This window comes from Paramormyrops kingsleyae, chromosome 24, assembly GCF_048594095.1.
Source record: "Paramormyrops kingsleyae isolate MSU_618 chromosome 24, PKINGS_0.4, whole genome shotgun sequence".
Taxonomy (NCBI): Eukaryota; Metazoa; Chordata; class Actinopteri; order Osteoglossiformes; family Mormyridae; genus Paramormyrops; species Paramormyrops kingsleyae.
In genome coordinates, this window is record NC_132820.1 from 3,041,767 (window position 1) to 3,067,021 (window position 25,255).

Here is a 25,255-nt window from a genome sequence, read left to right on the forward strand (position 1 = left end):
CTGTTTATTTGCTGTTGTATGTGCGGTCGGTAATCAGTCTCCAGCCTTCTTGTTTCCAGGGCGTTCCGATCGGCTCGGATAATGACACGTGTCCGGGAGTCGGAGGGAACGGCGTCGAGAGCGCAGGAGGGCAGGCGGAGCGCTCCTTTTTCTTCTTCCCGCTCCATCTCTCCACCCCCCCCTCCTCCTGGTCCCACCTTTCCCATCTTCTCCCTCAATGTCATTGAGAGAGTCTCCGCGTTTGTTGCTTGTTTGTTCTGTGGATGAATGATCCAAGGGGGCTGGGGGGAGTGGGGGAGGGGGGGCGGGGGGCTGAGTCCTCTATCCCTGGCACCCCCTGGTCAGAGCTACGCCAGCCAGCAGCAGAGTCAGCGGGGAAGGACCCCAAAGGACCCCCCCAGCCCCGGAACCCACGTTCGACTCCTTCGTGTACGGCGGGATCACGTTGAAGTCTTGGTGATCTTGCTCACCCTCCTCCTCATCACTATCTTCCACCTATGAAGACAAGAGATGAGAAACTGAGGGACAGACGAGGAGGATGTCAAGGGAGGAGCAGACAACGGACGGACAGAGGGTCACGGACCCGAAAACGGGAGGTGGCAAGGGGGCGGGGTTAGAGGAATTGGAGGTGTGACTGAGCGGTGTGGAAAAGGGTAGAGAGAGTGGTGAAGGGATCAGGATGGAGGGAGCGAGGCTAAGAGAAGGAGACAGATGGGCATGAATAAATGAATATTAATATTGATGTGCACCTCCTGCAAACACCTCGGGCTAATCCTCTCAAACAGAAGCAGAGCAGGAGCTGAGAGCCAGGGAGGCGACCGAGCCGGAGACGCGGTGCCGGCTGCCGTATGCTTCGCACCGCCCTCTGATGGGCCGGTATACCACCCACCATCCATAACTGACAGCCGCTTTATACCGCCCACCATCCATAACTGACAGCCGCTTTATACCGCCCACCATCCATAACTGACAGCCGCTTTATACCGCCCACCATCCATAACTGACAGCCGCTTTATACCGCCCACCATCCATAACTGACAGCCGCTTTATACCACCCACCATCCATAACTGACAGCCGCTTTATACCACCCACCATCCATAACTGACAGCCGCTTTATACCACCCACCATCCATAGCTGACAGCCGCTTTATACCACCCACCATCCATAACTGACAGCCGCTTTATATGAGCAGCGATCCGCTCTCCATTACAGAGGGACTGCTGTACACCACCCTGACCTGCCCTGTATTACAGATGAGCCGCTTTATACCACCCTGATCTGCTCTCTATAACCAACAGGCCGCTTTATACCACCCTGATCTGCTCTCTATAACCAACAGGCCGCTTTATACCTCCCTGATCCGCTCTTTATAACCAACAGGCCGCTTTATACCACCCTGATCTGCTCTTTATAACCAACTGGCCGCTTTATACCGCCCTGATCCGCTCTTTATGACAGACAGGCCGCTTTATACCGCCCTGATCCGCTCTTTATGACAGACAGGCCGCTTTATACCGCCCTGATCCGCTCTTTATGACAGACAGGTCGCTGTACAGCACCCTGACTTGTTCTTTGTAAGGTAGCTAAAGTACTTTCTTTAGATAGAACTAGAATTTCCCTCTGGGAAAGCAAGTTTTTTTTTTTAATGAACTCTATAGCACACCCCCCATCTTGTACTTCAGTTTGACTTATTTAAGATTGCTTCAGAACAAATCACTTTAGCAACAGCAGTTTAGACTGAAAACCAATTAATGTTATGTAATTTAAAAAATGAGTTTGGGGATGGCAATGGTGGTGGCGGGGGGGGGGGGCGCTGTCCAGCCAGCTGGATGATATTCCATTCCCCGCATATGGCGTGAGGTCGCGCAGTGCTGGGCACGGGGCCAAGTGCGGAGCTACTCACAGTGCTGAGGTCAGGTAGAGCGTTGGCGATGATGATGTCACGCTGGATGGTGGGGACAGGCCTGGGGGTGGGGCGTGGGGGTGGCGGCGAGGTCCTCTCCACTGGACGGGGCGGCGAGCCTCCCAGAGCGCCGATGGCGTTGCCTGACCCGAGAAGGGGAGAGCAGGGCGGTTAGTGGGCGGTTAGTGGGCGGCGAGCGGCTGTGGGTGCAGGGCGGCCTGGCTGGCAGACACTCACGCAGGCAGCTGTTGGCGTCGAACATGTGCAGCACGCGCAGGCACTCCTGCCACCGGTTGCCGCTGCCCTCGCAGCTGCACCACTGCGACACCTCTGTGCTGCTGTTGCTCACGTAGTTGGGGGTCATGATGGTGCCTGTGGAGGGCAGGTCAGTGACAGAGTCTGTCACCTTGATTGCGGCTCCTGCCTGCAGCCCGTCTGTCACCCTCCTCCCCCCCACGCGTTTATCCGGCCTCCCCCTGCACTCCCCCTCCACCTGCCCTTACCCTGCCCCCCCCCCCCCCGCGTGCCCTTCGGCCACTCCTGCTTACCTATCAGTCCAGCGTACGCTTTCAGGCAGACAGCTCTGCTATCACTCAGGCACCCAGAGGGCGACTGCGAGGAGGCCTGGCAGTTATGCTGGAAATCGGCCAGTCGGGACCTGAGAGAGAGACAGGCATACAGACAGACAGGCAGACAGACAGACAGGCAGACAAATGGGCAGAGAAACAAGCAGAAAAATACAGACAAGCAGGCAGACAAACAAAGACAAGCAGGCAAATGAACAGACAAAAGGGCAGACAAACAGACAATGGGCAGAGAAACAGAAATTCAGGCAGAAAACAGACAAACAAGCAGCAGAAACAAACAGGCACACAAAAAGCCAGACAAACATACAATCAGGTACATAAAAAGGTAGACAAGTGGGGAAAAACAGGCAAAAGGTAGACATGTAAACAGGAAGACAAGCAGACAAACACAAACCGGCAGACAGTTACAAACACCCCGAGAAACACATACCCACAATGATACAGAGATACGACGACATACACAAACACACAAGGACACACACACACACACACACACACACAGAGAAACAGCGATATTGCAAAAAGGAGGAGTAAAACAATGTAAATTATACTGATTATCTGTTGATCATTTCATAAACGACGAGGAATCTGATTACTTTTAATACATCTGGTATCTAACTTGACCTCCAGCACTGAGAACTTCTTTTCAGTGGCTGGTTTTCCCTCACAAACCGCTGAGGTCTGCCATGTTCCGAAATGACCGATAAGAGATGTCCCACGGCCGAGAGAGCAGGAGAATTACACTGTGCCGGGTCTGCTTCAAAGCCAATGGGTGGAAAGGTCACCCGTGAAGTCGGGCACTGGCATCGCCGAGCAGGAGACACGTGGATTCCTATTGGACAACGAGGCCCAATGAATGAGGACCTTTGGAGGTCACCTGCACATCGATAACCATGCAGATTATATGCATATGAGGACCTGCACCTTTGAGTAGAAATGAACTCCGAACAGAGCAGTTGTCCACCTCAGACGATCAAATAGACTAGAACTTATAGAATTTATATATTTTTTATTAATTGAACCTGGTGAGACTTTCTGGAGACACAGAAATAGACGGGATCAAAGGCTCACTCATCATTAATTCGATCACTTCTCGCTCTGCGATCTATTAGTCTACATAATTTACACTGGGGCAGTTTAGGCGTTTAGAAGTTTCCAGAATGGTGTGTCACTCGGTGGCTGTTAATGCACCATGTGTGTGTCCCCAGGGGGCTCTGTATGACATCATCAAGCTGAAGGCGACCCCCCCCCCCCCCCCAAGCTTGGGATAATCAAAAACAGTCAGAAGGAGGAGAGAATCAGTGTATAGACAACGCAGGATGCATGAACCGCGTGTGAGGGGCTGTGGCATCAGGCAGATAGGTCGTCGCCAATGTAACGTTTACACCTGCTTTAGATTTAACCATGTTTACGTCATTCAGCTTTTCTTGCCCGCATAGTAAGAACCTTGAGGGTTCAGATTGGCACTTTCTCTCCTGGAATAATCTCCAGGAATTTCTATTATTTGTCAGAACAGCAAAAGAAGAGACATCAGACATTAATTATATGAAGAAGCGGCTGCTGTTTACACTGGAATGAGTAAAAGTCAGATCTGCGGCAGCCCAGTTACTGGAATGTAATTACCTCAAAAATCACTATTAATGTTATCATTAAATTCAGAGGTGGGTAGTTCAGGTCCAGAAAGTACAAATCCAGACCAAGATTTTGTTTCAACCAAACAGTTGAGCATGTCACAGTCACAGATACTCAACTGGCTGACTGAAACAAAATCTTGGTCTGGATTTGTACTTTCGGGAACTGAACTTTCCACCTCTGATTATATTTTTGTGGTGCCGCAGAGTGACATTTATAGTGACTGTTTTGTTGGTTGTGAATGTTCGGTGTCTTATGAGATACCGTAGTCATTCCATATCAAAAACATCGCACCTGTTCTGAGATTCTGAAAACTAGCTGTTTACACTGGGAAGGAATCATTTGTTTTGACCTCCGGGGGAGAAACATTTAAGGCGTTTGTTCCCCTCTCAGATTTTCACTACTGTATGACAGCAGCTGCTATGCTGTTCTGTTCTCAAATCAGGCACCTTGGGCTCACTGCAGGCTGTGGTGCTACTTACCAATAAGTTAAAAATGAAATTAAACATGTTTAGAATGTGGCACATTACTCTGAGGAAAAGCAGTTCATAGTATAAAAAGTATTATTCTGAGTTAAAAAAAAAAATTGGAATAATGTGCATTTCTATGTAAAATTTAGGATGTTCATTCTGAAAATCTGGTATCCCGTCTACAGTTTTTTCCAGCTTCGTGCCTGGGGATGGGCCCCCCCCCCCCCACCCCGACCCTGTACTGGATACATATTTATGGAAGATGAATGGATGGATGATACAGATTCCCAGAATCACTTACAATCCCCCAGAATTCAATGGCTGCTGACTCTGACCGCTCTGCGATACCTATTATGTATGAAAGTGCACTTATACAGTGGGAACTGCAGCCTGAAACCGCAGGTTCACAGCCGCTGCTGAGCACGGTCTAGCTGTCAAGAAGCTGTAAATTCGAACCGGCAGGAGACTCCGAATGTGCCCGTTAGACAATATAATTATAATTCACGTCATGCCGGAAAAACCAAAGCCTGCCACCCTCTTGCAAAACCAGCTAGCAAAATCTGAGCCCGGCAATCTGTCACACGGCGACGGCGTCTCCCCGAGTGTTCGGCCACTTGGTATGCACTGAGGTGTATTTATGTTCTCTGCTTGCCTTTAATTTCACTCCAGGTCACCTGACACCCAATGACCCGAAACCACGCCCCTTGCCCCACCCACACACCTCATAATTGTTCACGTTCTTGTTTTAAAGCTTTCAGCGGTCTCCTGAACATTTCCCTGTCAGCAATTAATTCTCTTTAATTCAATTTAAAACGAACTACATTAACTACCTTCCATTTGTTAAAACAGCCTCTATCGCTCTCACCCATATGGGTCTATGTGTCTCAGTTCCATGACTGTTTTCGGGGTTTGAGATTAAAGAGACAGAACTCAGGATGATGAAAAGAGACATCCATGACCTGAAGTGAAGGAATAAGGGAAGAAACAGCATTTGGGTGAGAGCCTGGGCTCATGACGGGCATGAATTAGCAGCTTAGGTGAGTATCTCACTCTGTGAGTGTCTGATGTGCAGCCGACACACACTGACCTGCAAAGCCGACACACACTGATAAGCACAGCCGACGCCCACTGAAATGAAAGGTCGACACCCACTGACCTGAAAAGCCGACGCCCACTGACCTGCAAAGCCGACGCCCACTGACCTGAAAGGCCGACGCCCACTGAAACGAAAGGTCGACACACACTGACCAGAAAGGCCGACGCCCACTGACCTGAAAGGCCGACGCCCACTGAAATGAAAGGTCGACACCCACTGACCTGAAAGGTCGACACAAACTGACCTGCAAAGCCGACGCCCACTGACCTGAAAGGCCGACGCCCACTGAAATGAAAGGTCGACACACACTGACCAGAAAGGCCGACACCCACTGACATAAAAGGCTGATGCCCAGTGACTTGAAAGGCAAACACCCACAGACAGTAGAGGTCGATGCCCACTGAACTGAGGATGCCAACTGACCCAAAAGGTCGACACACACAAAAGGCCGACGCCCACTGACCCGAAATGCCAACACCTACGCACACAAAAGGCCGACCCCCACTGACCCGAAATGCCAACACCCACCGACCCAAAAGGCCAACGGCCACTGACCCAAAAGGTCGATGCCCACCGACCCAACAGGTCGACGCCCACTGACCCGAAATGCCAACACCCACCGACCCAAAAGGTCGACGCCCACCGACCCAAAAGGTTGACGCCCACTGACCCAAAATGCCAACACCCACTGACCCAAAAGGTCGACAAACACAAAAGGCCGACCCCCACTGACCCGAAATGCCGACGCCCACGCACACAAAAGGCCGACCCCCACTGACCCAAAAGGTCGATGCCCACCGACCCAACAGGTCGACGCCCACTGACCCGAAATGCCAACACCCACCAACCCGAAATGCCGACTCCCACCGACCCAAAAGCTCGACGCCCACTGACCCGAAATTCTGACGCCCACCGACCCGAAATGCCGACGCCCACCGACCCGAAATGCCGACGCCCACCGACCCGAAATGCCGACGCCCACCGACCCAAAAGGTCGACACCCACTGACTCAAAAGGTCGACGCCCAACTGACCCGAAATTCCGACGCCCACCGACCCAAAAGGCCGACACCCACTGACTCAAAAGGTCGACGCCCAACTGACCCGAAATTCCGACGCCCACCGACCCAAAAGGCCGACGCCCACTGACCCAAAAGGCCGACGCCCAACTGACCCGAAATTCCGACGCCCACTGACCCAAAAGGCCGACGCCCAACTGACCCGAAATTCCGACACCCACTGACCCAAAAGGCCGACGCCCAACTGACCCGAAATTCCGACGCCCACCGACCCAAAAGGCCGACGCCCACCGACCCAACAGGTCGACGCCCACCGACCCAAAAGGTCGACGCCCACCGACCCGAAATGCCGACGCCCACCGACCCAAAAGGTCGACACCCACTGACTCAAAAGGTCGACGCCCAACTGACCCGAAATTCCGACGCCCACCGACCCGAAATGCCGACGCCCACCGACCCAAAAGGTCGACACCCACTGACTCAAAAGGTCGACGCCCAACTGACCCGAAATTCCGACGCCCACCGACCCAAAAGGCCGACACCCACTGACTCAAAAGGTCGACGCCCAACTGACCCGAAATTCCGACGCCCACCGACCCAAAAGGCCGACACCCACTGACTCAAAAGGTCGACGCCCAACTGACCCGAAATTCCGACGCCCACCGACCCAAAAGGCCGACGCCCACTGACCCAAAAGGCCGACGCCCAACTGACCCGAAATTCCGACGCCCACCGACCCAAAAGGCCGACACCCACTGACTCAAAAGGTCGACGCCCAACTGACCCGAAATTCCGACGCCCACCGACCCAAAAGGCCGACGCCCACCGACCCAAAAGGCCGACGCCCACCGACCCAAAAGGCCGACGCCCACCGACCCAAAAGGCCGACGCCCACCGACCCAAAAGGCCGACACCCACTGACTCAAAAGGTCGACGCCCAACTGACCCGAAATTCCGACGCCCACCGACCCAAAAGGCCGACGCCCACCGACCCAAAAGGCCGACGCCCACTGCACTGACCTGCAGAGCTCATCCCTCAGGCAGTATCCCTGCAGGCTGAGACAGCTGGGCTTGCCGTCGGGCTCTTCATAGGAGCAGGAGGGCACGATGGTCTTGCGGCGGCGCTCCCCGCACAGTGCGTCGGCGCAGGGGCAGAAGAGCACGCCGAAGCTGTACTCCTCGGGGACACGCTCCAGGAAGCGCCGCAGCGCCCGGTGGCACTTCTGCCGGTTGCAGCGGTCGGAGCCCGGCACGCGCTTAGTGCAGGCCAGAACGTACTCGGAGCGCAGCGAGCCGCATTTCTCGTACAGGCCGCAGTCCTGCGCCGCCTTCAGGCAGTGGTTTTGCCCATCCAGGGGGAGAGAGGATGCTGGGGGAGGACGAAGGGCAGGGACAGGGGTGTGGAAGCCGGACTTACAGGTTACTGGACTGAGTTTTAGAATAGGATGCATTAAAGCCGATGATGCAGGAATGTACCACAACGCAAGTGCCTTAGGGGCAACTCTGCTGTGAAAGGCGCTATATAGAAATGAACTGAATTGTAAAGGTCAGGCACCTGCCACTATGGAGGCCATGTGTGACACGTCGATATGCCTCAGCAGCCCAACCTGCAGGTCTTCATACGGGGAGACGTGATACTCGTCCTTACCTGGGGGGTGGGCAAGGGACAGTGACAAGCAGGGAAAAATAAAGACAGGATATAGGGAAGGTGCAACAGGACGGATGGATGGATGGATAGATAGAATGTTATTAATCCTGATGGAAATTACAGGTTTACAGCTGCTGCACAGAAGAAGAACATGTACTGCAGCTACAACAACTGTTTGGTTTCCCAAACGTCAATGTAAAAACTTCTCAGCGACTTCACATACTAATTTCCCAGCAGCGGCATCACGCTTTTCAAAGGGCGGCCGATGTTCATTAGTATCTGTGCTTCTCAAATCGCCGAGGCGTGCAATCTACCGTCGGATGGCGCCAGCGAAAGACATTTCCCGTTCCCTCCGTTCCCTGATATTTGCCTATACAGATACGTGTGAGCCTGTGATAAATTAAATGCCTCAGGAAACACGGCTATTCATTAAATTAAACATCAAATAAAGTAAATCTCTGCCCGTAATGGATTGGCATCACGGCCCGGCTGTGCTGTGCTTTCTAATTTAGACTCCAGATTCTCTGCCACTGGACTGGGTAAGCGGTTATGTAGGTGTATGAATGGATAAAATAAAAATATTAATAAAACATGTTACATTTTATGGTATAAATATTAAACGCAGGCCTCAGGTGCCGATTTGTAGGACCTATGGCTAAACCTGCGATATGCATCTTCTGTGCTCGAACCCGAGAAATAACACTGACAAAAGCAACTCACCCTCTGAGAACCTGACTGTCCAGTAGACCTTCAGGCACTGCTCTTCTCTTCTCGCGCCACGCTGGCACTTACAGGCCAGCAGGGGGCGGTACTGCAACAGGGCGCCCTGTGCCTCCAGGCACTCATGGCGTGCCTCAGGTGCCAGGGGGGACACGGCCTCCTCGTCGGCACAGTATTCCAGCACCCGGTACGCGGGCAAGCACTCGGGGTCCGTGACGCACCTCTGCTGCGCCTCGAGGCAGTCCGCCACGGGCAGGGGGAGCGAGGCGGTGGCCAGGGAGCTGCCTGCGGGCGAAGCGAGGTGAGAGAGCAGGTCGGGGGAGTTAACGTGAGCTTCGGGATGGTGGAAAAGGGGTCGCCAACTTTGGCCAGCTGGCTGGAATGAGATTTTCAATTCAAGACGAGTCTGCACACACTTGCACACGTATTTACATGCATGTAACAGCGCTTTTGATGTAGCTAATTTTAGATTTATAATGGAATAATACAGATCTGCATGAGAGTCTGAAAGCGTGACTTTCATGGCAGATGCGTGAGAGATGCTAACCCGGTGGAACTTACTGGCATGTAAACTTGGGCGGTATCACGGTAACACAGTATGTCACGAGATTCATTTGGGGGGACCCCACCCCGTTCCAAGAATTTTATCGCGGTATACCGTGTCATAATATCTGGACAGCATGACGGTATATAAAATTAGAAACTGCCCAAACCTACAAGCTATAAAGTCACTTTTGTAAGCGAAACGAATTGCATTTTCTCTGATGGTAAAACCGATTTCATTTATATTAAAGAATGTTGACTTTTAACAGACCATCGATACAGTGCGATGTAGTGACATTTCCGTTACCTGCCGCAGAGCTAAATATTCGAAACGCGATATGGCATTTTAACACCGCGAGCTGCTAAACACACCTTGAATAATTATCTGGTGTCTCAATTAAGCGGGAGCGCACTCTAATTAAACGCACGCTGGGTCACAGCACACATCATGATTAAAGTTGGATTCAGACGCGGCGCGGTCAGAATCACAATCACCCCGTACGGTCTGGGTCTGACTCGCACGGAATACATTACGGGGGAGAGACACGGCTGATCGTGGGGACGAGCGGACTGAATCCACTGCGGACTTAAAAGCACGCCAGTGGGATATGTGACACATACAGTACAGCCAGCAATATGTAACAGCGACCGAGCTGAACAGATCTAGCAAAGATGCTTTGTTGGGATAGACTCACTGGCTTAACTTCTCTGGAAGCTGTACTCTCTCATCTTTGCCTCCAGTCTTTATTCGGATCTGAGCATCCAGAATTGAAACACAAAAGCCCTGTGATGATGCTGTTGCTTTTTTTTTTTGCCATTTTCAGAAGGACATTGAAATGCTTCATTCCACCTACCCCATCTTACTCTCCTTTGAGACATACACAAATATAAACATATTCAGAGTGAGTCTGACGCTTGGGGTCTGAGCACAGGGTCAGCCATTTATCTGTAGCATTTGGGGGTGGGGGGGGGTTAAGGGTCCAGTGGGGGCCGGATTATTCGGCCGAGGACAGGATTTGAACCGGTGACCTTCTGATCACAGTCAGAGAGCCCTAACTAGCTGAGCCACACACCAACCCACATTAACAGGGCCAAAGAAGCTAGGCATGTTTTCAGAGCAGACATTTCTCTTGCAGGAAACACTAATACAAGTGACATAATTATATTAATTAGTTCGAAAACCGGAATAAACTTTTTTTTGTACATTCACGGCTGCAGAGCTACGATGGTGTATATCCCTAAAAGCTGGAGCAGCGTGAGAGCAATTTGGAGCTTTTCTGTGACTTGGTCACTTCAGTGATTCAAATGAGGCTGAGAGTAAGATTCAGGGTCAGCCCTGAGCAACTTCAGATTTCACAAGAGTCCTCAGGGAAAATGGAGGGAGGAGACTGTAATGAACCCGCGACATAATGGTGCATTAAGTGTTTACTTCCCAAGTATGTTACATGCAGAACAGCTGCAGTCTAACTGAAAAATATGATTCTGAAAAATGTCATCATGGCTGAGAGGGTCTGGAGGATGGACTCGGTACTCATTACTCTGTACTCAGTACCTGCGACTACTGTGTAATCGGGGAATATGGCTACGCAACCACAGGGCACCATTCAGGCTGAATAATAGGTCAGTGGGAAAGGGAGGAGAGCCCGATGGGGAGACATCGGGGTGATCCTAGCATTTTTTAAGGTAAAGAAGGAATAAGAGGAACCAAAATTTATACAGAGGGGCCAACCAATGATATGTTTCGAATCAGTGATTGACAGGGGAGAGGTCACTCCGGGGGTCAATCAGCATTCACCTGGAGCCAGTACCCCAGTGGCCCCGCCCCCATAAATCCCTGATAGAGACAGATCTGACCTCAACTTCCAGCACTGGGTACAGTTCGGTGTTTTAACAGAAAGACCGGAATGGTGCACACATGGAGCGTATTAACCCGACAGATGAGGGACTGGAGGGGGAGCCGGCTTGTAATACCTCCACCTGGAAAGCACAAGCTAACTGGTGATTGTCCAAACTGCGCGATTTTGCAGTATAATTACGTGCCTTCAGCCAAGTACATCACTACCACGCAAACACACAGGCCCCCTTTGTTCCGTCATTACATCTGTCCTGATCTGTCCTCTGGGTTGTACTGCTATTCCTTCTTACTTATCTGTTAGCATTGTTGGCAAGACTTTACTTGAGGGGGCACGAGGAACTTAGTGACTCAGTTACTACTCAAGTACAAATCATGAGCAAATATAGTAACTGCATGAAATACATGAATCGTCATGATTGATTAATGATGAACAGTATGTAACTAACACTTAATTAAGGGTTAATTAATACATTAAGTAAGAGTGTACTACTACATTATTTGTGCTCCCTCAAGTACAGTGTTACCACGTTGTTTAGTGTTTAGCGTCATTGCTGTTGCCTGAGTCCTTAGCATAACACCTATCTCAATCGCAAGGGGAAGATGATGAAATGGCTTACAACATCACCCCCCCCCCCCCCCCCCACAGAAAAAGACAGCTAAGAGTGTTCAATTAGGAACATCTGTAGGGGGAAGAAAGCCAGAAGGCAAGAAAGGAGAGAGAGAAAAAAAAGACTGTAGGGGGTTCAAGGTCAATTGGCTGCCCTACCTTCTTGGGAATATCAACCGGGAAAAGTAGGAGAGGCCTGTGAGGAAGGGGTGAGGGAGACCACGAGCGATGACGGATATCAGGCGGGATATCAGCACGGTGTCAGTCAGAAGCACAGAAGCACGCCGCCCCGGGGGCTGATTCGGAAGGTTCCGCTCTGTATTCATGCATCGCCTCAGCCCTTCCTAACTTTTGCATTGCGAGGGAAGGGGCTGGTGTTTAGCACCAGAATACCAACCACGCTCACTCGGTCCCTGCAGCCCGCAAAGCCTCCACATCTGTCTCATCCGTTTACAGATCGAGCTCCTAAAAAAAGCCCAGCTGAGCTTTAAAAAAATGTAAGTGGAAAAACTTATAAGGAAACCTGCCAGTTAAATCACTGTTTCTGTTATATACGGTAAAAGTTTTTCTTACAAATTATTGCGAAAAACTACTGCGCATATTTTCTGCACTAATAAATGACTGGTTCAAGTAACGGGCATGGTTAGATGGTGCTAGTGATCTTTCACGGGACAAAATGGAGTTCAGCTATCTTTTAAAAAATTAAGCACTGGATAATGCTGGAATACTATCCATCTCACCTAAGCTTATTTTCACACATTCTGTAGGATTTGTTTCGTGCGGGAAAAATGAGTACAATGAGTGGTGGGCACATTCTGCTATTATTTAAAAATAAAGAATTAATGATTGGGTATATAAGCTGGATCTGGAAAAGGCTGTTTATTATCTATAACGGTAATCTGTAGCGTGTCCTAATTGAGAAACAGAAAAAGCACATGGTGTCTTTCTAAAGCCAGTGGTGGACGTTGAATTCACTGCTGGACGTTTAATTCACGCCAACATCGTATCTTCTCGAAGCCACACCAGTAGTCAGACGGTTCAAATCAAGAAAAATGTAACAAAAAGTTTCACGCGACTGTTTGTATATGCGGGGTAAATAACAAATCAAATACTGGATATTTTATCATATATAGCCAACGATTGGTACTTTTAAGAAGCACTGCTATTTTCAGCAGCCGTGTCCAGGTAGGGATGATCTTGAGCAGCTGTCAAGAAGGAGGGGACGTAAAGTAGGGTACATCCACGGGATGACGCAGGCCCCTTACGGAGTCCTCACTGTCACACGGTCAGATCGGAGCCAACACTTCTAACGTGTCTCCGGATCGTAGGAGGACGCCAGGCCAACCCACGTGAGCTCAGGCAGCACATGCAAATTACCCACACACAGAACCTGATGCATGCAAGAGCAGGCAGAGAGACATTATTACACTTAATGTTACCTAGATATGCGGGAAATCATGGACCGCAGGGTCGGGATTAACATAAACGCTCGTTCACTGACTGGTTTAACCCAATTCTCTGTGGTTCCCATTACCGTAAACCAGGCAGTAACCGACCACAACAGGCACATGTAACTTTAATTGCTCCCAGTTTCTTCGGAATTCCTGCATTATTTTAGTCTTTAGGCTACATGCAAGCTAAGTAACACTATTGTCAATATATCGCCAATATATTATTTCTCTTTACATATTTATGGGGCTACTGGTCTTAATTTCAGCACTTTTCAATATATATATGCAGTTTACAGCAGCCAAGAAGTCATGGCGATTTGTGTATGGCAGCCATAACTATCAATCACAGAAGCAAAGCTTGTCTGTAAAGCCCCCGGCTTTTATCCAGCGCTACTCAAATGCAGAGGGCACGTGCATGTACATGTAAATCAAGTAAAGAGTAATGCATAACATTATGGTCCTGAATAGTTATTAATCATCTTGTGGGCAGACTTAATGTATCGCTATATCACCTGGCAACAGTCTAAATAAAGCGTCCTTCATAACACCTTTCAGGCATGTTTTGTAATGCACGCGTCATTTATGTTGTACCCACGACGGCACAATGCATAGATTTTTATTCATTAAGCTCGTACGTGCGGAGCTTTCGAGTGCAAAGTAATTAAAAGGCTGTGAAATTTTATGTCACGATGAAAACTTTCGGATGTTGACTTAAATGTCCATAAGTTTTGCTTGCAGATCAAACTGATTTTGGCATGCTGACTGCCAGAAAAACGACGCATAATAGACATTTTTATCATTTACATTTCTAATACTTGCATTCAGGAGAATGTATCGACACCGTATTCGAGCAATATTTTTGTATAGAATTACAGCAATTATATACTCGCCCTTAAATACAGATGCATCATATTGTTTTGTCACTTTAAAGCATATTTTTTAATTTATATTACTAATCGTTATTAAGTTTAATCTCAATTAATAATCACTGGAGCGTCTTGCATGTGAACAATCGTTCGGTTATTACGGAAGGTTCGCATAAACCGATAAACTGTTTAAAAGGCGATGGACAACCAGTAATGCGAGAAATGACCGGAATTCAATATAGCGGCGATTTTGCTGATCATATAAAACCAATGAACGCTAAATGGAGTGTAAAGCCGGACATGGATAATGATTGTGTCTGATATATAAACAGACCAACAGAGGACAAGAATAAATTTAGTACTAAAATTATTGAAAATGAACCACAAGGCCAAATGACTGAAATAGCAAGCGATAGCCTGCTCACCTGTGATGAAGACGTTCAGAAGTATTCCGAGGAAGATCATGCTCGGTCCCCGGCCGTCACTGAGCGCTCAGTCTCTCGCTACTTTCTTTCTGTTCCACCTGGAGCCAGTTCAGGGTATTTCCAGCTGCGAATCTATTTCAAAACCATCCCACAATGTTAACACGTGCGCCTAAACATTTTATTTATCTTGTCAGACCTTGCGTGCCTTTATAATAAAACTGAAAATAGTTGTAAAAATGAAAAATAGCGACGACCGCCCCCAGAGCGCTGCAGACATTTAATGCATCACATTTCTACCAGTGGGAAATACAGAAGGAGATAAACCGGAATTACCCTACAAAACTTTTATTCTCCCCGAGAAGATGCGCTGGCATCACAGAGCCTGTTGGCCGGCGTCTCTCGGCGGAGCTGCGCGGCGATGGGAGTCTGGCCGCTACGGTCCGCTCCGCATTGGCGGCGCCGTGATTGGCTCCGGAACGCACGGCCGCAGCAGAAAGGCGACGCGACGCAGAGATCCAGATGTCAGGTGAGATCGATGATGAAAACAAATCAGCTAGCCTGTGGGGTAATAGATCTCTAGGAAGCACACTGTAAAAAAAAGAAAAAGAGTTCTTAATTACGTTTCGCCCCCTCGTTCCCGCCCGTTTCAACTTCATTGGGGGGGGGGGGGATGGAATGAGACTGTCGTCAATGCAAAAGTTACGGCGATCAAAACATGAACTTCATTAGAGATGGACGTAAGATAAGCACGGCATCTTCACAAGTAAATTCTAGTGTGAAAATAAATAAAGCCATTTAAATTGGGAGCCGTGGGCTTGCACGAATTACAGTAAATTGGGAGTCCATATAAAATAATTTAAAAGAGAGAAAAGAACCGTGAGTTGGGGGATTACCCTATTCATTTGCGCCAGAATGGGAAATTAGAGAGCAGAGGTTTACAATTACCTCAGACTGTAAGTCCCCACGCAGGTGGTGTGAACCCCAGGCTCCAGCACCGCTAATTCTTTAACGTAAGACCATAGCTGCCATCGCTGAAATCCAGCGGGTGCTTCCTAAGCACTGTTAAGCCCTCGGTCCTTTTGCGTTTCGTCAGGTAGGCTAAAATTATCAGAAAAAAACAAGCATCCCAACTGTATTTCTGTATAGGGCAGCTTCCTGGGATATACAGGAAAATATACGATTTAGCCTATCTGAGACACAGCACGTACTCCCAAAACAGAGATCACGTTGAGTAAAGCAGGATGTGTCTCTCAGCACAGCCCTCGTTAGGTCCGCTATCTCCCCAAGTATTTCAGCCCCGATACCAATCTTCCTTGGAAAAAAAAGTCAAGCCCCAGGTAAACATGACTTAGCTGCTGATCTTTTCAGTAGCTCGAAACTCCCCTGTATCTCAACATTGCCTTATAGAGTGTGGCTGTATCGAAACCCTTGGAAAATGTTATAAATATTATTTTGGTGTATAATTCATAACCTGTTCCAAAACAGAACAATCTACAAAGGGATTTCACTTTGGGCGTGTGTAGAATGACGGCAGGTATTGCAGTGTCTTTCAACATTGTTGCCGGTTCTTTGAAGAGTTATAGTTGTTAAATGGTCGCTCATGACAGCTCGCGAAGATCTTAGTGAAGAGCGGTCAGATTTACGACTGTCACATTTTACTTGTTTGAGAAGACTGACTTTATGAAGTCACGCACCTCGCCTCCCGTGCGCGACGCGCTGCTTCATAAATCAACGCTCCACTTGATGCGCCATTAATCTCGGCGAACAGCGCGCAGATCCAGCGAGATTTGTGGTAGAAATACATCCCCAAATGACAGGAACCTCTTGGGGAGGGTAATTTCAGGTCGTCGAAAGGAATTTGTTCCACGTGTGACAAACAGATGAGGTGAAGGTAAAGCACGACAACACAAGATCCAAAATCATCTCAGTCTTGGACCTGGTTGCGTTAACCAGATCCATATTATTCAATTATTAACTTATCTAGCACCAAGCCTTATCTAATCAAACTCTGGGGAGTGCTTAACATTTACGCGCGACCTGCCAGCCGTCGGTAAAAGCAGTGAAAACTCATCAGAATGAGTGACATTGTTTGCTGCCAGTAACTGACCGGTTGACCCCAACCCTGGGCCGCATTAATATGTGCATGTTTCCACATGCGACTCCATCAGGCTCGGAAGAATAGGTCGGGAACCATGGCGTTCTGCCCCCAACTTCATCTCCCGGCACTCATCCCCTCTTCCCATCACCCTTGTAGTATATCAACAAGTTTTCATCCTAATAATTGCTCCCCCCCGTTCAACTCGAAGCCGCCCGCGACCCTGAACATCACTTGAAAAGTCCTGACTTGAGGTCTCGTGCAACCACTTCGCATCCCTTAAATCCCGCGGGAGACGAGCGCGAGAGAAAAGCAATTACTGATGGGCACGATAGCGCGCGCCTGAGCACTCCTCTGGCCCCACTTCAATAAATGAGTCCTCCGGCACGCATGTGCATAGAACAGTTTTTATCGGTGTCTTGAGTGCGACTTCCGGTGCCCTTAGAAAGAGAGGCACGATTATGGAGATACACATAACCGAGGGCGGTTTAAAAAAATCAGGGGCTAAGTCAAGTTTATCTGGGGGCTTGACCTGTTTTTTTAAGGAAGACTGGCATCGGGGGTAAAATACTAGGGGCTAGGTTTAAAATACTCAGGGCTATAACCCCCCCGTGATCGAACCTAACGACGCCCATGTCACATAAATGAAAGTTTCAGCCACGGCTGAATTTCTGTGCTGTATGCATGCAGGGGTTACCGAACATTTAATAAGTAATACAATATATAGACATTTTTCTATCCGTGAGAAATTATTTAGCGTACCAGGCTACACCGCAGTCTGTGCTGATAACTGCGGATCATTTTCTTACCTCCTGCTCATCGTCAGAAGATTTTAAAATAAATGAGCACCGTGTAAAAATGACGGACGCATCTAAATTAACAACATAATACGCAACTAAAATTAATACAAAAAAAAAAACGTAGAATAAACCACGAGAACATAAACAAAACTACTCCCTAGCGACCGGAAATAACCATAGCTGTAACTAATATACTATACATGACGTAACCCGCAGTGACCCCATACCGCAGCGTTAGTCTAGAGACTCCCAAATGTAAATAATCCAGAGCCTGGGAGTCATTACCACTAATGCGTGACCACGCAAGTAAACAAGGGGTTTCCCCTTTAATATTTTAGAACTGCTCCATCTATATTAATACCTGTGAAACTAAGCTGACCTACTGATTAGGCATTTATACATAATCAGTATTGTAATGGCTGGGAAAAAAAAGATTAATAAACGACTTGTGATTCATTAAACAAACCTATTTCTGCTTAGCTGAGAATTATTTCTAAAATTAAACTTGAAAGCCCCCCCCCCCCCCCCATGACACTTCTGATAAGGGTCATCTTCATTCTGGTTATTTAGATATTCCGTTTAAAAATCTGTATGATTAAAGACAGTGTTTGACTTTGTATTTGCATTTATTTATGTGACATACTTTTGTCCAGAGCAATGTCAGCCTACAATGGGGAGCAGGACTGAGGTAGGCGAAGAGAATTTCCTCATGTGGATCGATAAAGGATCCTTCCTTTACAAGTGAGGCATCAAGGAAAACACGATGTACAGCTGCACACAGGCTGAACGTCCAGTGAATGAACAGTTACAGTGCAAGACGACTGGAAAAACAGCACGCGATACAATAAAATGTAACATCAAGAAAAGCTACACAAATAAACATCACCCAGCTGGAACTAGTCAAAAGTCAAGGTCTCTTTTATTTCCCGCTTGAGATATATGATGTACGGGTCATACACGGAGGTGAGAGAGCATTAGCGTTGGTCAGAGTGCAAATGAGCAAGAAAACATAGAATATAAATACAGACACACAAAAACATGACATTTCAAGGGTGAGGCTCTCGGCCCTGCAGGCCGGGTGAGGCTGCTTTTCAGCAGTCAGAAGTTTTTACACATCACAGGTTCTTTTATACCACTTTTCCATTTATTTCATAAACTGCAGATTTTTTTATTCTTGTTGAGCTTTGTAAAGTAGACTGCACAACTATAAATGAAAATATGTTTCCTTTATAACATGGAACGAGTATGTAACAGTGCAGGTCTGACGTCCTGTTAACTGGTTGTGTGGTGATGGCAGAGTCAGATTCTAGGCCGTCCTTTAACTTTAAACGCACTAGTTACCTGTTTCGTCCCGTGAAGCAGCAGTATTTAATGTCCCTTGCAGAAAGAATGTCTCACATTTTCTCTGCTGTTATAACTGCTAGAGGTTGTTACTTTGCTGAATCAAAGATATGACATTTTCTTGCTAATAAAGGTACTCAGATGGTGAACATGCTGTAAGTTAATTCGTTAGCAAAGAATACCGAGTGTATTTTTAGTAAATCTTAAGTGAGTGACATACAACTGTAGAAAATCTCAGTGCGTGGAAAAACTTTGGGCCGGTAGCGTATTTCAGCTCTGCATTCGGCACAGTGACGCCGCAGTAACTTACGCCAAAGCTCTCTCAGCCTGGCCTGAAAGCAGTATTATGCAGTGGGATCCTGGGCTTTGACAGAGAGGCTAGATAACGCTACTAAGCGCTGAGTGTAGAGGCATAAGTGCAGTCTGCTAATTTAATAAAAAAAAGCCCCTTTCTCGTGGTCCCAGAAAACACGGAGAGAGCATTCAGTAGCGGCAAGGAAAAGCTTCGCGGCAGAGCGGAGCAGCGTCGCCGAGGCGAGGCGGCAGGGTGTGGTTAGTGGAGGTGTGTTCCTGGTAGAGGGAGGGGCTAAACGTCACAGGGGCAAGCTGTCCCACAGTCAGAGGCTACTGGTAAGAAATGCTGTTACAATAAATAGCAGCCACTGTTTTTGACATATTCACGCGGTTAGGTTCCACAAGACATTACTCTGAGGCAGGGACGTTGCTAAAGATTTTGGGCCCCATGAAAGCATATCATACTGAGCCCCCCAGTCCAGACCAATCCAGTTATGTTACAAATTCTTTAGGGCCCCTGTCACTCAGGGGCCTTGGAATCGTCCTAACTCCCCCCCCCCCCACCCCCCCGCTGTAAGGTAACCGCATATTATTTAATTTTGACCAATTACATGGAAGAACTGCTATGTTAGTTTTTATGTTTTGAGAAACCTACCATTTGGTTCATTTTAAAACTGGATCATATTTAAAAATAGAGCTAATTGTTTAGGTTTAATATGTAAATATTAATGTAAACCATAATAGCATGGTAGCATGTTTGTGTTAGCAGTTAGCATGAGAGCTTAATAGGCTACCCCCTAAAACTGTTTGTTGGCCATCTGGATATACAGTACCAGTCAAAAGTTTGGACACACCAAGGCGCCTACAAAAGAGTGATAGAGTGTCACATCTCATGACCTGGCCACCTGACCTAAACACAGCAGAAATGGTTTTGGAGGGGTTTGACCAGAGTGTGAAGGAAAAGCGGCCAATGAGAGCTCAGCATATGTGGGACCTCCTTCAGGACGGCTGGCAAAGCATCCCAGGAGGCCACCTCATGGAACTGGGATAGAGGGGACAGCAGGGGCAGCCAGTGCCTGGGGCAATTGGGGTTAAGGGCCTTGCTCAAGGGTCCAATGGTGGAATCACTCTGGCGGCTGAGGGATTTGAACCAGCAACCTTCCAAGTCCCAACTTACAGAGCTACCCTCCACAACAATTTTTTTTTTTTAATTCTTTTTTGGTCGGCACACATAGAGAATAGTACAAAAACATCTTTCTATGAGTAAGTGTGTCCAAACGTGACTGGTATTGTATATGAAATGCAATGTGCTGGGTCCCAGTAAGATCTCACTTTCAAATTATATGGGTAATGGGAGTGGGGGGGCTATAGGCCATCTATGATCATTTAAGGATAGTTTAAGCTTAAACAAGCCTACCCTTTCTAATCTGAAAGTGTTTAGTCATTAATAATAAGTTGGATATTAATTTCTTCTTTAAAATGTCAGTTACTTACATTGTGACAATTTGTCCCTGTATTGTAGGGCACGTTATCACAAAATACTAATGTGCAGTTATTGCATAATTGAATTAATAACATATTAAACCATGAACGGTCATGACCATTGAGCAAGGCTGCATTTTCCACTAATTCTGGGATAACGCAAAGAAAATGAAATGTGTGACAACACAAAATTATTGCGCAACATGAGTGACTTTTACAAGTTACCTGTGCAAAGATGGCAAACGCCGCTCTATAACAGCCGCACTTTATCACATAGGCAGCAAACGACTCGCGGCCAGTTCCTTTCCTAAGGATGATTTCGAATAACCGAGCAAGACAGACCACATGCACAAATGCAAGCGCACTGGGCAGCTATCGCCGACCCATTCACTGAAATCCTGTTTTATTTCCAGCTGCCTTCTTAATTAATTGTCCTTGATTGAGTATTTGTTTAAATGAACGGCGAGATGGACCCTTGCGCCTCTGCGAAGACTTCGTTCAACCACGAAAGTTAAAGCACGTGAAGGAAGCAGATATCTAAACAGCTCATTTACATTACTTATATTCATTATTAATAAAAATAAATGTAATAACGGCATTAACTATACTCTTAAATACGTTGCTTTGATTATTTACGAAAAAGTGCCAATTTAGTATTTAAATGAATCAAGCCCTTACTTGATTATTCAAGGGTTAAGAACTATTGAGAAATCATACCAAGTACTCAGTTACACATTCAGAGTCTGGTGATTTGAATTCGTCTGTTCATTCAATCAACGGTTCAATCAAGGGTAAATAATTAAGGGCCCAAATGGCACAAAGTCTAGTATAAACAGTTAATTGGCGTTACCTGAGTATAGAACAAGCTATGCTATAGAGCAGGGGTGGGCAATCTTATCCAGAAAGGGCCGCTGTGTATGCGGGTTTTCGCTGCAACTCCCTAATTAGATTACTGATTAGAGGACTGATTGGCTGAAGGGTCCTCACACCTGGGTTTGAACGGCAGACCTAAAGCTTACTCCAAAAACCTGCACACACACCGGCCCTTTGCGGGTAAGACCGAACACCCTTGCGATAGAGTTTTACTCCTTTGCGTTGCTTTGCAGAAGTGTGATCAAAATTTTTTAGGGCTGATGGCACTGAGGGGCTCCTGTAATCATCGTAACGTTGTCCCACTTTGCGGTTTGAGTTTCTAGTGACACAATGAGGAGTGCAGCTATGCGTTCTCTGTCCCCTGTCAAAATCTTACGAAATATGGGTCCCTCAAAGCAGAATCTACAGAGCGGATGTATGATGTTTACAGAGCGTACGAATGATAGTTATTTCATATTCAAGGTCCCCTATAACACGCTGGATGCCCTGCATATGCCCGGGTATCCATGCCCCCTCCGCGCCCCTAGAGACAGCATACTATTTCAGTCAGCCGCTCCAGCGAGCACCGGCACGCCATTCGCGGAAAAGAGTTATTAGTAAATTATGAGACCATATGGTTTTTCTACGAATCCATCCCTTTCTTCGTATGATTGATCATCTATCCAGTTAGGAGTCTGTTTCCGGCGTGCAGATAATGTACGGTCAAAGTCCCTCAAGTTCCGTGACGCGCTGGCTGTCTCACTGTAACAGCGCGGCACTGGATTCTGGGAGGAGGACTTCATCATGCAGAGGGAAGCATGGGGAGGGACGCACGGAGACCAAACCTTTCAGCCTTACAAACTACCACCTGCAAATAAACAATTTGAAATAATGCAGTTCACTATTATCGCTATACACCCATAACCAGTTATGGAGTACAGGGTGACAGTGACCCCAGAGCATAGGACATATGGTGGGGGGGGTACCCTGGCCATTAGCAGGTACACACAGTCGCACGTCTCGGGTGATTTCGGGTCCACGTAACGGCGTGCCTGCGGACGGCAGACTGTGCTGGCTGCAGGCCACAGAGATGAAGCTGCTTTTCTCCTCTGTGGTGCTGAACAGTAAGTTCTACACGGCTGCATTGGCCGCCGGCTATAGTGTGATGAATACGGTCAGTGAGGGTCCATTAGAAAAGCAACAGAATAGTTTTTTTCAAGCACATAACATTTTAGTAACAAATTGTGCATGTTTTCTTTGTTTATAGATTAATACGTTGGAAAGTGCTCATTGTGTCCATGCCAGAATGTTCCTTCCTTTATACTCATATTCCATGTATACATAAACTATTCGTATATATTTAGTGTGACGGACTGGCATCCCATCCAGAAGAACCCCTGCAAAATGTCCTCTTTTCTGGGATATGGTGGCTGGTTGCAGAAAATAGATGCGTGGATGGGTAATTATAGTATTATTATAGTAAATATAGTAGATATAGATTTATAGTATTAAAGTATAGTAGATATAGTAGCATACACTGTATAGATATACAGTATTATAGTATAGTACATACAGATTTATAGTATTATACTATTTTGTACATAGTATAGTAGATATAGTATTATAGTATAGTAGTATAGTATGGTTTTATAGTATTATGGTATAGTAGATATGAATTTATACTATTATATATATATAATATAATAAGCTGTGCAGAAGATGGATGGGTCATTTATTGGATGAATGTTTATGAACATTGTCAATCATCAATATGTACCTCATCCATCCATCTTCTAATCCCTTATCCTGGTCAGGATCACAGGGAATACTTACTAAACCACAGTAATAAACAACAAATATAGATTCCTTTAACAATTGCAAGTAATTTAATCAGCGCAGGTCTCTGGCACAATGGTAATTCAGATCGTACCCTCACTGTATCTCTGCCTGAGCGAGTTACATCATGATTAATGAACATATCTCATTTATCCACAGCACAATAAGGGTTTTACTGGCATTGTCAGCCCTGCTCTTTCACACCTCACTGGCATTTTTCTTATTCGCATTTCCCACACAATGATGAATGGCATTTGAAAAAGTCTGATGGGATTTATAGGCTATTAGGTGTGACTTTAAACAGCGGGTCGCGCGCTGGCTTCCGACAGAGGCCCACGTTATTTAACATACTAAAGGAAACAACAAGCCGAAAGACGTAAATCCTTGAATCGTTCCGACAGCAGCTGATGAAGGCAGTTTGCTCACAGTTCGAAGACAAGTGGCGATAGGTTTGAAAACCGCAAAATAATAATAATAAAAAAAACGTCATTTCAATTGCAATTCGGTTTACTGACACAGAGGAGCTTAAAAGATCTTTATGCAGCTGCTGTCCAAGGTCCATGCCAATAATCCTCGGCCAACAAGCCTCGTGAAAGAGCCGGCGAACATCGCAGCCGCTGCGATATTCTCATCACGGACAGAGTTTACCCAGAAAATCTTGTTAGTGACATTTATTGTCTGTGATTAAGCTAGCTGTCCCTATGCAAAATTATATGTCAATTTCCTTTGCATGTTTAAATGACTAAACTTACTGGGAGACAGAATCAGCGGGCAGATGCAGAGAGCAAAACACACACACACACGTACACATGTGTGTGTGTTTATGTATAATTTGTCATCCTTAATGTCCTGTCTACCCTTTTGCTTATGGGGTTAGTAATATAATACCATTATAGTCACTACTTGGGCGAAATCATCAAATAAATCCATGTTTCTTTCTAGGAGTGAATATCATATGGTTTCGGATTAAATCCCTATGTCAAAATGAAATAAAAAGAGATTTACACAGGTCATGTGACATTTGCGGTCTTAGAAACGCTGGCGTCCATTCACCAGCATGAAGGGGGTGTCCAGGTGCAGTCTGTTACCCCCCCCCCCCCCGGCCGCTTTCCAGCTGTGCTGTTGCTTGGAAACAAGATGCCTCACGGAAAAAAAGATGCATTATTATTGCAATTTCTACTATCTATCCATCCATCCACACATGGATCCATAGCCGCTTACCCCGGAAACTGAGGACATACTGAACGGGACGCCAGTCCGCACATAAGAACATGACGGAGGCAGCAGATTGGCTGAGTGCACAGGGACACAGACTGATCTGGAGGCATGAAAACACTATATCATTTCATTACCACTACTAGTGTCTCACATTAGGTTCGGTAATAAAAAAAACACTCTATCCGTGCTTAGCTTAGCGTTGCCTTCTGAGCAAACACTCTCGTGTCTCTGTACTTATTGGCCGACAAAGCGTAAACAAATATGGCCGCTTTCGGTGAGAGCCCGGCACTTTGGCAGCTAACTTCCTGTTTGCTTTGGGGATTTGTTGATCGACTGATCATGGATTTAATGCGGATTTTGATTCTCTCCTCAAAAAATAACCGCAGCAGACGGCTAAAAAAAAAGATGAGAAAAGTTCCCCCCTTATCATTAACTGTTACTCCCCGGAGCCCAGTATCCCAAGAGGGGGAGACATCAGCTGTCTTCAGCAGCCACTTACTAGCAAAGTCTGACT

General features: G+C 47.0%; 1 protein-coding gene across 1 annotated transcript; it reads right to left on the minus strand.

Annotated features, from left to right (window-relative positions):
* Positions 1-321: 321 nt before the first annotated feature.
* LOC111850453 (GDNF family receptor alpha-4-like) lies at positions 322-16,202 on the minus strand. Its single transcript, XM_023824357.2, has 10 exons — positions 15,769-16,202; positions 15,157-15,411; positions 14,824-14,955; positions 9,077-9,361; positions 8,264-8,356; positions 7,729-8,077; positions 2,454-2,563; positions 2,143-2,277; positions 1,906-2,048; positions 322-495 (listed from the first exon to the last, which is right to left on the minus strand). The coding sequence occupies exons 3-10, from the start codon at positions 14,861-14,863 to the stop codon at positions 322-324; spliced, it is 1,329 nt and encodes a 442-aa protein (XP_023680125.1). The 5' UTR covers positions 14,864-14,955; positions 15,157-15,411; positions 15,769-16,202.
* Positions 16,203-25,255: the final 9,053 nt, after the last annotated feature.

Bases quoted from the DNA above. Each gene is read 5' to 3' on its own strand.
- LOC111850453 (XM_023824357.2), bottom strand. From the start codon at position 14,863: ATGATCTTCCTCGGAATACTTCTGAACGTCTTCATCACAG. The intron at 2,049-2,142 runs GTGAGTGTCTGC...TTCTCGGGTCAG, and splicing joins CGACGCCAACAGCTGCCTGC to GCAACGCCATCGGCGCTCTG. The intron at 496-1,905 runs GTGAGTAGCTCC...TTGTCTTCATAG, and splicing joins CTCTACCTGACCTCAGCACT to GTGGAAGATAGTGATGAGGA.